This window comes from Engystomops pustulosus, chromosome 4 (assembly GCF_040894005.1).
Source record: "Engystomops pustulosus chromosome 4, aEngPut4.maternal, whole genome shotgun sequence".
NCBI lineage: Eukaryota > Metazoa > Chordata > Amphibia > Anura > Leptodactylidae > Engystomops > Engystomops pustulosus.
Window position 1 is genome coordinate 4,180,411 of NC_092414.1, and position 13,861 is coordinate 4,194,271.

General features: G+C 56.3%; 1 protein-coding gene across 2 annotated transcripts in view; it reads right to left on the minus strand.

Moving 5' to 3' along the window:
* Positions 1-13,861, minus strand: part of BCAT1 (branched chain amino acid transaminase 1) — a 76,960-nt gene that overhangs the window by 41,973 nt on the left and 21,126 nt on the right. The window contains exon 1 of one of the 2 annotated variants that reach the window (XM_072144806.1): positions 7,492-7,642. The exons of the other annotated variant lie outside the window; for it this stretch is intronic. Within the exon in view, the coding sequence (XP_072000907.1) occupies positions 7,492-7,593 (102 nt within the window). The 5' untranslated portion in view covers positions 7,594-7,642. Of the gene's footprint in view, positions 1-7,491; positions 7,643-13,861 lie in introns of those variants that run through there. 2 annotated transcript variants of the gene reach the window in all.

A 13,861-nucleotide genomic window follows, 5' to 3' on the forward strand; every position in this document is an offset into this window, starting at 1 on the left:
CTCACCCCCAGGACTGTGCCCTCATATACACATGCCATACACTACTGACCCCACATCCCTGCAGAGCATCACTCCCTCACCTCCAGGACTGTGCCCTCATATACACATGCCATACAGTACTGACCCCCCCCCCATCCCTGCAGAGCATCGCTCCCTCACCTCCAGGACTGTGCCCTCATATACACATGCCATACAATACTGACCCCACATCCCTGCAGAGCATCGCTCCCTCACCTCCAGGACTGTGCCCTCATATACACATGCCATACACTACTGACCCCCACATCCCTGCAGAGCATCGCTCCCTCACCCCCAGGACTGTGCCCTCATATACACATGCCATACATTACTGACCCCCACATCCCTGCAGAGCATCGCTCCCTCACCCCCAGGACTGTGCCCTCATATACACATGCCATACAGTACTGACCCCCACATCCCTGCAGAGCATCGCTCCCTCACCTCCAGGACTGTGCCCTCATATACACATGCCATACAGTACTGACCCCCCCCCCATCCCTGCAGAGCATCGCTCCCTCACCCCCAGGACTGTGCCCTCATATACACATGTCATACACTACTGACCCCCACATCCCTGCAGAGCATCGCTCCCTCACCTCCAGGACTGTGCCCTCATATACACATGTCATACACTACTGACCCCCACATCCCTGCAGAGCATCGCTCCCTCACCTCCAGGACTGTGCCCTCATATACACATGCCATACAATACTGACCCCCACATCCCTGCAGAGCATCGCTCCCTCACCTCCAGGACTGTGCCCTCATATACACATGCCATACACTACTGACCCCCACATCCCTGCAGAGCATCGCTCCGTCACCCCCAGGACTGTGCCCTCATATACACATGCCATACAATACTGACCCCACACATCCCTGCAGAGCATCGCTCCCTCACCTCCAGGACTGTGCCCTCATATACACATGCCATACAGTACTGCCCCCACATCCCTGCAGAGCATCGCTCCCTCACCTCCAGGACTGTGCCCTCATATACACATGCCATACACTACTGACCCCCACATCCCTGCAGAGCATCACTCCCTCACCCCCAGGACTGTGCCCTCATATACACATGCCATACACTACTGACCCCACATCCCTGCAGAGCATCACTCCCTCACCTCCAGGACTGTGCCCTCATATACACATGCCATACAATACTGACCCCCACATCCCTGCAGAGCATCGCTCCCTCACCTCCAGGACTGTGCCCTCATATACACATGCCATACAATACTGACCCCCACATCCCTGCAGAGCATCGCTCCCTCACCCCCAGGACTGTGCCCTCATATACACATGCCATACAGTACTGACCCCACATCCCTGCAGAGCATCGCTCCCTCACCTCCAGGACTGTGCCCTCATATACACATGCCATACAATACTGACCCCACACATCCCTGCAGAGCATCGCTCCCTCACCTCCAGGACTGTGCCCTCATATATACATGCCATACAATACTGACCCCACATCCCTGCAGAGCATCGCTCCCTCACCTCCAGGACTGTGCCCTCATATACACATGCCATACAATACTGACCCCCACATCCCTGCAGAGCATCGCTCCCTCACCCCCAGGACTGTGCCCTCATATACACATGCCATACAGTACTGACCCCACATCCCTGCAGAGCATCGCTCCCTCACCTCCAGGACTGTGCCCTCATATACACATGCCATACAATACTGACCCCCACATCCCTGCAGAGCATCGCTCCCTCACCTCCAGGACTGTGCCCTCATATACACATGCCATACACTACTGACCCCCACATCCCTGCAGAGCATCGCTCCCTCACCTCCAGGACTGTGCCCTCATATACACATGCCATACAATACTGACCCCACATCCCTGCAGAGCATCGCTCCCTCACCCCCAGGACTGTGCCCTCATATACACATGCCATACAATACTGACCCCCCACATCCCTGCAGAGCATCGCTCCCTCACCTCCAGGACTGTGCCCTCATATACACATGCCATACAGTACTGACCCCACATCCCTGCAGAGCATCGCTCCCACACCTCCAGGACTGTGCCCTCATATACACATGCCATACAGTACTGACCCCCACATCCCTGCAGAGCATCGCTCCCTCATCCCCAGGACTGTGCCCTCATATACACATGCCATACAATACTGACCCCCACATCCCTGCAGAGCATCGCTCCCTCACCTCCAGGACTGTGCCCTCATATACACATGCCATACATTACTGACCCCCACATCCCTGCAGAGCATCGCTCCCTCACCTCCAGGACTGTGCCCTCATATACACATGTCATACAGCACTGACCCCACATCCCTGCAGAGCATCGCTCCCTCCCCCCCCAGGACTGTGCCCTCATATACACATGCCATACAGTACTGCCCTCCACATCCCTGCAGAGCATCGCTCCCTCCCCCCCCAGGACTGTGCCCTCATATACACATGCCATACAGTACTGACCCCCCACATCCCTGCAGAGCATCGCTCCCTCACCCCCAGGACTGTGCCCTCATATACACATGCCATACAATACTGACCCCACATCCCTGCAGAGCATCGCTCCCTCACCCCCAGGACTGTGCCCTCATATACACATGCCATACAGTACTGACCCCCACATCCCTGCAGAGCATCGCTCCCTCACCTCCAGGACTGTGCCCTCATATACACATGCCATACACTACTGACCCCCACATCCCTGCAGAGCATCACTCCCTCACCTCCAGGACTGTGCCCTCATATACACATGCCATACAGTACTGACCCCCACATCCCTGCAGAGCATCGCTCCCTCACCTCCAGGACTGTGCCCTCATATACACATGCCATACAGTACTGACCCCCACATCCCTGCAGAGCATCGCTCCCTCACCTCCAGGACTGTGCCCTCATATACACATGCCATACAATACTGACCCCACATCCCTGCAGAGCATCGCTCCCTCACCTCCAGGACTGTGCCCTCATATACACATGCCATACACTACTGACCCCCACATCCCTGCAGAGCATCGCTCCCTCACCTCCAGGACTGTGCCCTCATATACACATGCCATACAGTACTGACCCCAACATCCCTGCAGAGCATCGCTCCCTCACCTCCAGGACTGTGCCCTCATATACACATGCCATACATTACTGACCCCACATCCCTGCAGAGCATCGCTCCCTCACCTCCAGGACTGTGCCCTCATATACACATGCCATACAATACTGACCCCCACATCCCTGCAGAGCATCGCTCCCTCACCCCCAGGACTGTGCCCTCATATACACATGCCATACAATACTGACCCCCACATCCCTGCAGAGCATCGCTCCCTCACCTCCAGGACTGTGCCCTCATATACACATGCCATACAGTACTGACCCCCCCCCCATCCCTGCAGAGCATCGCTCCCTCACCCCCAGGACTGTGCCCTCATATACACATGCCATACAATACTGACCCCCACATCCCTGCAGAGCATCGCTCCCTCACCTCCAGGACTGTGCCCTCATATACACATGCCATACACTACTGACCCCCACATCCATGCAGAGCATCGCTCCCTCACCTCCAGGACTGTGCCCTCATATACACATGCCATACAGTACTGACCCCAACATCCCTGCAGAGCATCGCTCCCTCACCTCCAGGACTGTGCCCTCATATACACATGCCATACATTACTGACCCCACATCCCTGCAGAGCATCGCTCCCTCACCTCCAGGACTGTGCCCTCATATACACATGCCATACAATACTGACCCTCACATCCCTGCAGAGCATCGCTCCCTCACCCCCAGGACTGTGCCCTCATATACACATGCCATACACTACTGACCCCCACATCCATGCAGAGCATCGCTCCCTCACCTCCAGGACTGTGCCCTCATATACACATGTCATACAGTACTGACCCCCCACATCCCTGCAGAGCATCGCTCCCTCACCTCCAGTACTGTGCCCTCATATACACATGCCATACACTACTGACCCCCACATCCCTGCAGAGCATCGCTCCCTCCCCCCAGGACTGTGCCCTCATATACACATGTCATACAATACTGACCCCACATCCCTGCAGAGCATCGCTCCCTCACCTCCAGGACTGTGCCCTCATATACACATGCCATACAATACTGACCCCACATCCCTGCAGAGCATCGCTCCCTCACCTCCAGGACTGTGCCCTCATATACACATGCCATACAATACTGCCCCCCACATCCCTGCAGAGCATCGCTCCCTCACCTCCAGGACTGTGCCCTCATATACACATGCCATACATTACTGACCCCCACATCCCTGCAGAGCATCGCTCCCTCACCCCCAGGACTGTGCCCTCATATACACATACCATATTATACTGACCCCACATCCCTGCAGAGCATCGCTCCCTCACCCCCAGGACTGTGCCCTCATATACACATGCCATACACTACTGACCCCCACATCCCTGCAGAGCATCGCTCCCTCACCTCCAGGACTGTGCCCTCATATACACATGCCATACAGTACTGACCCCCACATCCCTGCAGAGCATCGCTCCCTCACCTCCAGGACTGTGCCCTCATATACACATGCCATACACTACTGACCCCCACATCCCTGCAGAGCATCGCTCCCTCACCCCCAGGACTGTGCCCTCATATACACATGCCATACAATACTGACCCCCACATCCCTGCAGAGCATCGCTCCCTCACCTCCAGGACTGTGCCCTCATATACACATGCCATACACTACTGACCCCCCCCCCCATCCCTGCAGAGCATCGCTCCCTCACCTCCAGGACTGTGCCCTCATATACACATGCCATACAGTACTGACCCCCACATCCCTGCAGAGCATCGCTCCCACACCCCCAGGACTGTGCCCTCATATACACATGCCATACACTACTGACCCCCACATCCCTGCAGAGCATCGCTCCCTCACCCCCAGGACTGTGCCCTCATATACACATGCCATACATTACTGACCCCACATCCCTGCAGAGCATCGCTCCCTCACCTCCAGGACTGTGCCCTCATATACACATGCCATACACTACTGACCCCCACATCCCTGCAGAGCATCGCTCCCTCACCCCCAGGACTGTGCCCTCATATACACATGCCATACACTACTGACCCCCACATCCCTGCAGAGCATCGCTCCCTCACCTCCAGGACTGTGCCCTCATATACACATGCCATACAATACTGACCCCATATCCCTGCAGAGCATCGCTCCCTCACCCCCAGGACTGTGCCCTCATATACACATGTCATACAGTACTGACCCCCCACATCCCTGCAGAGCATCGCTCCCTCACCCCCAGGACTGTGCCCTCATATACACATGCCATACAGTACTGACCCCAACATCCCTGCAGAGCATCGCTCCCTCACCTCCAGGACTGTGCCCTCATATACACATGCCATACAGTACTGACCCCCACATCCCTGCAGAGCATCGCTCCCTCACCTCCAGGACTGTGCCCTCATATACACATGCCATACACTACTGACCCCCACATCCCTGCAGAGCATCACTCCCTCACCCCCAGGACTGTGCCCTCATATACACATGCCATACAGTACTGACCCCCACATCCCTGCAGAGCATCGCTCCCTCACCTCCAGGACTGTGCCCTCATATACACATGCCATACACTACTGACCCCCACATCCCTGCAGAGCATCGCTCCCTCACCTCCAGGACTGTGCCCTCATATACACATGCCATACAATACTGACCCCACATCCCTGCAGAGCATCACTCCCTCACCTCCAGGACTGTGCCCTCATATACACATGCCATACACTACTGACCCCATATCCCTGCAGAGCATCGCTCCCTCACCCCCAGGACTGTGCCCTCATATACACATGCCATACAATACTGACCCCACATCCCTGCAGAGCATCGCCCCCTCACCCCCAGGACTGTGCCCTCATATACACATGCCATACAGTACTGACCCCCCACATCCCTGCAGAGCATCGCTCCCTCACCTCCAGGACTGTGCCCTCATATACACATGCCATACAGTACTGACCCCACATCCCTGCAGAGCATCGCTCCCCCACCCCCAGGACTGTGTCCTCATATACACATGCCATACAGTACTGCCCCCCACATCCCTGCAGAGCATCGCTCCCTCACCCCCAGGACTGTGCCCTCATATACACATGCCATACAATACTGACCCCACATCCCTGCAGAGCATCGCTCCCTCACCTCCAGGACTGTGCCCTCATATACACATGCCATACAATACTGACCCCCACATCCCTGCAGAGCATCGCTCCCTCACCTCCAGGACTGTGCCCTCATATACACATGCCATACACTACTGACCCCCACATCCCTGCAGAGCATCGCTCCCTCACCCCCAGGACTGTGCCCTCATATACACATGCCATACAATACTGACCCCCACATCCCTGCAGAGCATCGCTCCCTCACCTCCAGGACTGTGCCCTCATATACACATGCCATACACTACTGACCCCCACATCCCTGCAGAGCATCGCTCCCTCACCCCCAGGACTGTGCCCTCATATACACATGCCATACACTACTGACCCCCACATCCCTGCAGAGCATCGCTCCCTCACCTCCAGGACTGTGCCCTCATATACACATGCCATACAATACTGACCCCACATCCCTGCAGAGCATCACTCCCTCACCTCCAGGACTGTGCCCTCATATACACATGCCATACACTACTGACCCCATATCCCTGCAGAGCATCGCTCCCTCACCCCCAGGACTGTGCCCTCATATACACATGCCATACAATACTGACCCCACATCCCTGCAGAGCATCGCCCCCTCACCCCCAGGACTGTGCCCTCATATACACATGCCATACAGTACTGACCCCCCACATCCCTGCAGAGCATCGCTCCCTCACCTCCAGGACTGTGCCCTCATATACACATGCCATACAATACTGACCCCCACATCCCTGCAGAGCATCGCTCCCTCACCTCCAGGACTGTGCCCTCATATACACATGCCATACAATACTGACCCCACATCCCTGCAGAGCATCGCTCCCTCACCTCCAGGACTGTGCCCTCATATACATGTCATACAATACTGACCCCCCACATCCCTGCAGAGCATCGCTCCCTCACCTCCAGGACTGTGCCCTCATATACACATGCCATACAGTACTGACCCCCACATCCCTGCAGAGCATCGCTCCCTCACCTCCAGGACTGTGCCCTCATATACACATGCCATACAATACTGACCCCCACATCCCTGCAGAGCATCGCTCCCTCACCTCCAGGACTGTGCCCTCATATACACATGCCATACAATACTGACCCCCACATCCCTGCAGAGCATCGCTCCCTCACCCCCAGGACTGTGTCCTCATATACACATGTCATACAATACTGACCCCACATCCCTGCAGAGCATCGCTCCCTCAGGGGGGATTACAGAAGGCGTCACGTGACCCCCGGATTCTCCCCTCACCTGGTGCCCGGGCTCTGCCATCCTGATCCGCTGCCAGGAGAAGCGCCCCCTGACGTCATCACTGTCATCTGCGCCTGTGTAATCGGCCGGTGACGTCATCATCGTAACCCCCTACACCGAGTGACGTCAATGCTCCGCTCCTGCCCTACGGCCCATCAGTCTCTGCCGGAGGCATCGTGACGACAGTGACGTCATGACGGTGCAGTTACAACAGATGACGTCAACACACTGCTGCCCCCCCCCCCCCCAACACCTCGGGTTATTCTTGTGTCCCTCGAGTCCTGAGCTCTTAAAGGGGAAGTGCACTCCTCAGGATCAGTTACTATGGGAACAGTCCATGCGCCAGGAACATGGAGATAATTCAGGAAAAGGCAGAACATCCTGAGCTTTATCTCCCAGGAAAGTACCCAGATACCCCCAGGCCTGTCACACGTCACCCCAGATACCCCCCGGCCTGTCACCCCAGATACCCCCCAGCCTGTCACACGTCACCCCAGATACCCCCCGGCCTGTCACACGTCACCCCAGATACCCCCCGGCCTGTCACACGTCACCCCAGATACCCCCCGGCCTGTCACACGTCACCCCAGATACCCCCCGGCCTGTCACACGTCACCCCAGATACCCCCCGGCCTGTCACACGTCACCCCAGATACCCCCCGGCCTGTCACCCCAGATACCCCCCAGCCTGTCACACGTCACCCCAGATACCCCCCGGCCTGTCACCCCAGATACCCCCCGGCCTGTCACACGTCACCCCAGATACCCCCCGGCCTGTCACACGTCACCCCAGATACCCCCCGGCCTGTCACACGTCACCCCAGATACCCCCCGGCCTGTCACACGTCACCCCAGATACCCCCCGGCCTGTCACACGTCACCCCAGATACCCCCCGGCCTGTCACACGTCACCCCAGATACCCCCCCGGCCTGTCACATGTCATCCCAGATACCCCCCGGCCTGTCACACGTCACCCCAGATACCCCCCGGCCTGTCACACGTCACCCCAGATACCCCCCGGCCTGTCACACGTCACCCCAGATACCCCCCCGGCCTGTCACATGTCATCCCAGATACCCCCCGGCCTGTCACACGTCACCCCAGATACCCCCCAGGCCTGTCACATGTCATCCCAGATACCCCCGGGCCTGTCACACGTCACCCCAGATACCCCCCAGGCCTGTCACATGTCATCCCAGATACCCCCGGGCCTGTCACCCCCAACATCTCCCCGAGACTCCTGTATGTACACAAGGGGAGACTATACTGAGAGGAAATACCATGTGCCCTGCACCAGTGCTATACTCCAGAGCTGCACTCACTATCCTGCTGTGGTAGATGGGGGTGATGTGGGTCCTGTGGGTGGCGGGTCCTACGGGTGATGTGGGTCCTGCAGGTGATGTAGGTGATGGGTCCTGTGGATGATGGGGTTCCAGGGGGTGATGCGGGTCCTGCGGGTGATGCAGGTGATGTGGGTGCGGTGCTGGCGCTGGGTCCTGCGGGTGATGCAGGTGAGGTGGGTCCTGTAGGTGATGTGCTGGGTCCTGCGGGTGATGCAGGTGAGGTGGGTCCTGTAGGTGATGTGCTGGGTCCTGCGGGTGATGCAGGTGAGGTGGGTCCTGTAGGTGATGTGCTGGGTCCTGCGGGTGATCTGGATGATGAGGGTGATGCAGGTGAGGTGGGTCCTGTAGGTGCTGGCGCTGGGTGATGCGGGTGATGCAGGTGAGGTGCTGGCGCTGGGTCCTGCGGGTGATGCAGGTGAGGTGGGTCCTGTAGGTGCTGGCGCTGGGTCCTGCGGGTGATGCAGGTGAGGTGCTGGCGCTGGGTCCTGCGGGTGATGCAGGTGAGGTGCTGGCGCTGGGTCCTGCGGGTGATGCAGGTGAGGTGCTGGCGCTGGGTCCTGCGGGTGATGCAGGTGAGGTGCTGGCGCTGGGTCCTGTAGGTTATGCAGGTGAGGTGCTGGCGATGGGTCCTGCGGGTGATGCAGGTGAGGTGCTGGCGCTGGGTCCTGTAGGTGATGCAGGTGAGGTGCTGGCGCTGGGTCCTGCGGGTGATGCAGGTGAGGTGCTGGCGCTGGGTCCTGTAGGTGATGCAGGTGAGGTGCTGGCGCTGGGTCCTGCGGGTGATGCAGGTGAGGTGCTGGCGCTGGGTCCTGCGGGTGATGCAGGTGAGGTGCTGGCGCTGGGTGATGCAGGTGATGTGCTGGGTCCTGCGGGTGAGGTGCTGGCGCTGGGCCCGGCACACAGTGGTGCGCGGTGTTATCGCTGTGTATAGCTGATTACAGGACGCTGCCGCTGTAACTGCAGATATTATCCGGACTGCAGGAATTTCACCTTCTCTTATCCGATGACTTGTTCCCATCACCGGCTCTTACCGGCTCCTGCGAGCTGCGGACACATGACGTGACTTGTATCCTGCAGGGTTCAGCAGTTTTCCCCTCTGTCTCGGAGGATGGAGAGCGGCTGCCATGTCCCACACACACTGCACACACAATCATATAGGACATTATAGAGCAGGACCTACCTGTACTGAGGGGAATAAAGCACTTATGTGCCAGTATGTGTGGGAGGAAACCGGAGGACCCGGAGGAAACCCACGCAAACACTGAGAGAACATACAAACTCTTTGCAGATGTTGTCCTGGGTGGGACTTGAACCCAGGACCCCAGCGCTGCAAGGCAGAAGTGCTACCCACTGAGCCACCGTGCTGCCACCTTCAGGGCAGTGTTTCTCTATAATGTCCTATATGATCCTGAGTGCTAGAGGAGACACAGGCAGAGGCTGCTGGAGATAATAGGAAGCTTCTATCTCACCCCAGGTGCTTTATTCCCATCAGTACAGGTCAGTCCTGCTCTGTAATGTCCTGTATGATCCTGCCGATGCTTCTGAGTGATAGATTAGATACACACTTACAGACAGAGGCTGCTGGAGATAATAGGAAGCTTCTATCTCACCCCAGGTGCTTTATATCCACTAGTACAGGTCAGTCCTGCTCTGTAATGTCCTTTATGATCCTGCTGATACTTCTGAGTGATAGATTAGATACACACTTACAGACAGAGGCTGCTGGAGATAATAGGAAGCTTCTATCTCACCACAAGTGCTTTATTCCCATCATGACTAATCTCTGTGATCCTAAATTAGTGCGTTACGGTCAGATTTGCATATACTTTGCGGCAGTGTATGGGAGACATCATAGCGGCAAGTCTCCGGCCTCCATCCGTGTGACAAGTCTCCGGCCTCCATCTGTGTGACAAGTCTCCGGCCTCCATCTCTGTGACAAGTCTCCGGCCTCCATCTCTGTGACAAGTCTCCGGCCTCCATCTCTGTGACAAGTCTCCGGCCTCCATCTCTGTGACAAGTCTCCGGCCTCCATCTCTGTGACAAGTCTCCAGCCTCCATCTCTGTGACAAGTCTCCGGCCTCCATCTCTGTGACAAGTCTCCGGCCTCCATCTCTGTGACAAGTCTCCGGCCTCCATCTCTGTGACAAGTCTCCGGCCTCCATCTCTGTGACAAGTCTCCGGCCTCCATCTATGTGACAAGTCTCCGGCCTCCATCTCTGTGACAAGTCTCCGGCCTCCATCTCTGTGACAAGTCTCCGGCCTCCATCTCTGTGACAAGTCTCCGGCCTCCATCTCTGTGACAAGTCTCCAGCCTCCATCTCTGTGACAAGTCTCCGGCCTCCATCTCTGTGACAAGTCTCCGGCCTCCATCTCTGTGACAAGTCTCCGGCCTCCATCTCTGTGACAAGTCTCCGGCCTCCATCTCTGTGACAAGTCTCCGGCCTCCATCTATGTGACAAGTCTCCGGCCTCCATCTATGTGACAAGTCTCCGGCCTCCATCTATGTGACAAGTCTCCGGCCTCCATCTCTGTGACAAGTCTCCGGCCTCCATCTATGTGACAAGTCTCCGGCCTCCATCTCTGTGACAAGTCTCCAGCCTCCATCTCTGTGACAAGTCTCCAGCCTCCATCTCTGTGACAAGTCTCCAGCCTCCATCTCTGTGACAAGTCTCCAGCCTCCATCTCTATGACAAGTCTCCGGCCTCCATCTCTGTGACAAGTCTCCAGCCTCCATCTCTGTGACAAGTCTCCAGCCTCCATCCCAGAGGCTGCAGAGGGGAAACCTGCTGGACACTGAAGATAGATGTCACATGGTGGCCATATATGGCGTTGCTCCCCCTGTAGACACCTTCATATCCTATACTATGTAATCGGGAGCGCAGTGTGGAGATGACGCAGGGGGTAGGAGCGCAGTGTGTAGATGACGCAGGGGGTAGGAGCCCAGTGAGGAGATGACGCAGGGGGTAGGAGCGCAGTGAGGAGATGACGCAGGGGGTAGGAGCGCAGTGTGGAGATGACGCAGGAGGAAGGAGCGCAGTGTGGAGATGACGCAGGGGGTAGGAGCGCAGTGTGGAGATGACGCAGGGGGTAGGAGCGCAGTGTGGAGATGACGCAGGGGGTAGGAGCGCAGTGTGGAGATGACGCAGGGGGTAGGAGCGCAGTGTGGAGATGACGCAGGGGGTAGGAGCGCAGTGTGGAGATGACGCAGGGGGTAGGAGCGCAGTGTGGAGATGACGCAGGGGGTAGGAGCGCAGTGTGGAGATGACGCAGGGGGTAGGAGCGCAGTGTGGAGATGACGCAGGGGGTAGGAGCGCAGTGTGGAGATGACGCAGGGGGTAGGAGCGCAGTGTGGAGATGACGCAGGGGGTAGGAGCGCAGTGTGGAGATGACGCAGGGGGTAGGAGCGCAGTGTGGAGATGACGCAGGGGGTAGGAGCGCAGTGTGGAGATGACGCAGGGGGTAGGAGCGCAGTGTGGAGATGACGCAGGGGGTAGGAGCCCAGTGAGGAGATGACGCAGGGGGTAGGAGCGCAGTGTGGAGATGACGCAGGGGGTAGGAGCGCAGTGTGGAGATGACGCAGGGGGTAGGAGCGCAGTGTGGAGATGACGCAGGGGGTAGGAGCGCAGTGTGGAGATGACACAGGTGGTAGGAGCGCAGTGTGGAGATGACACAGGTGGTAGGAGCGCAGTGTGGGATGTGGGGAATGTGCACTGTACACCCAGTCTTCATGTCTTCTATGTTGTACCAAAAATAAAAAATCAAAAGAAAGAAGTTCTGGGTCCCTTCAAGATGGAAGTTTCTGAAATGCAATAAGAAGACAGAAGATACAATGTATCCCCCACGTGTCCCCCACGAGCGGAGCAGGTGCCACGTGTACGGTCAGTGACCTCAGAAAGACGTTTGTGGCCGACAGAAGAGGAAGTAACAACCTAATAATGCACCGACACACAGGAACGGATGTCAGCGAGACAACACAACTAGAACTGCGAGTAGTCGTATCGGAGGAGGAGGAGTTGTAATAGTTGTCACTGGATTTTGTAGCAATGTTTAAGCATTCATGGTGATAGTGATGATAGGAGTACTAGTTATACTCGTAGAAATGATGATGGTAGTAGTAGTATAGTGATCACTTGCTGCTGTGAGACCCCCTAGATGTGGCAGTGCAGGACTCAGCAGTTTGAGGGTCGGCCATGAAAGATGAGCCTGGACCATACCACAAGTCAGAGGGGAAAGGGGTGGACGGATACTGAAAAATAAGACCTCAGACCCTAAAGGATAAGATTTCTGTGCAAGGTCAGAGATCAATTTTCAGGAAACATCGAGTACTGCCGAATCTGAGTGTGATACTTACACCCGGCATACATACAGATTATACACCACCACTAGGGGGAGATCACTACATACAGATTATACACCACCACTAGGGGGAGCTCACTACATACACATTATACACCACCACTAGGGGGAGATCACTACATACAGATTATACACCACCACTAGGGGGAGATCACTACATACACATTATACACCACCACTAGGGGGAGATCACTACATACACATTATACACCACCACTAGGAGGAGATCACTACATACACATTATACACCACCACTAGGAGGAGATCACTACATACACATTATACACCACCACTAGGAGGAGATCACTACATACAGATTATACACCACCACTAGGGGGAGATCACTACATACACATTATACACCACCACTAGGAGGAGATCACTACATACAGATTATACACCACCACTAGGAGGAGATCACTACATACAGATTATACACCACCACTAGGAGGAGATCACTACATACAGATTATACACCACCACTAGGAGGAGATCACTACATACAGATTATACACCACCACTAGGGGGAGATCACTACATACACATTATACACCACCACTAGGAGGAGATCACTACATACACATTATACACCACCACTAGGGGGAGATCACTACATACAGATTATACACCACCACTAGGGGGAGATCACTACATACACATTATACACCAC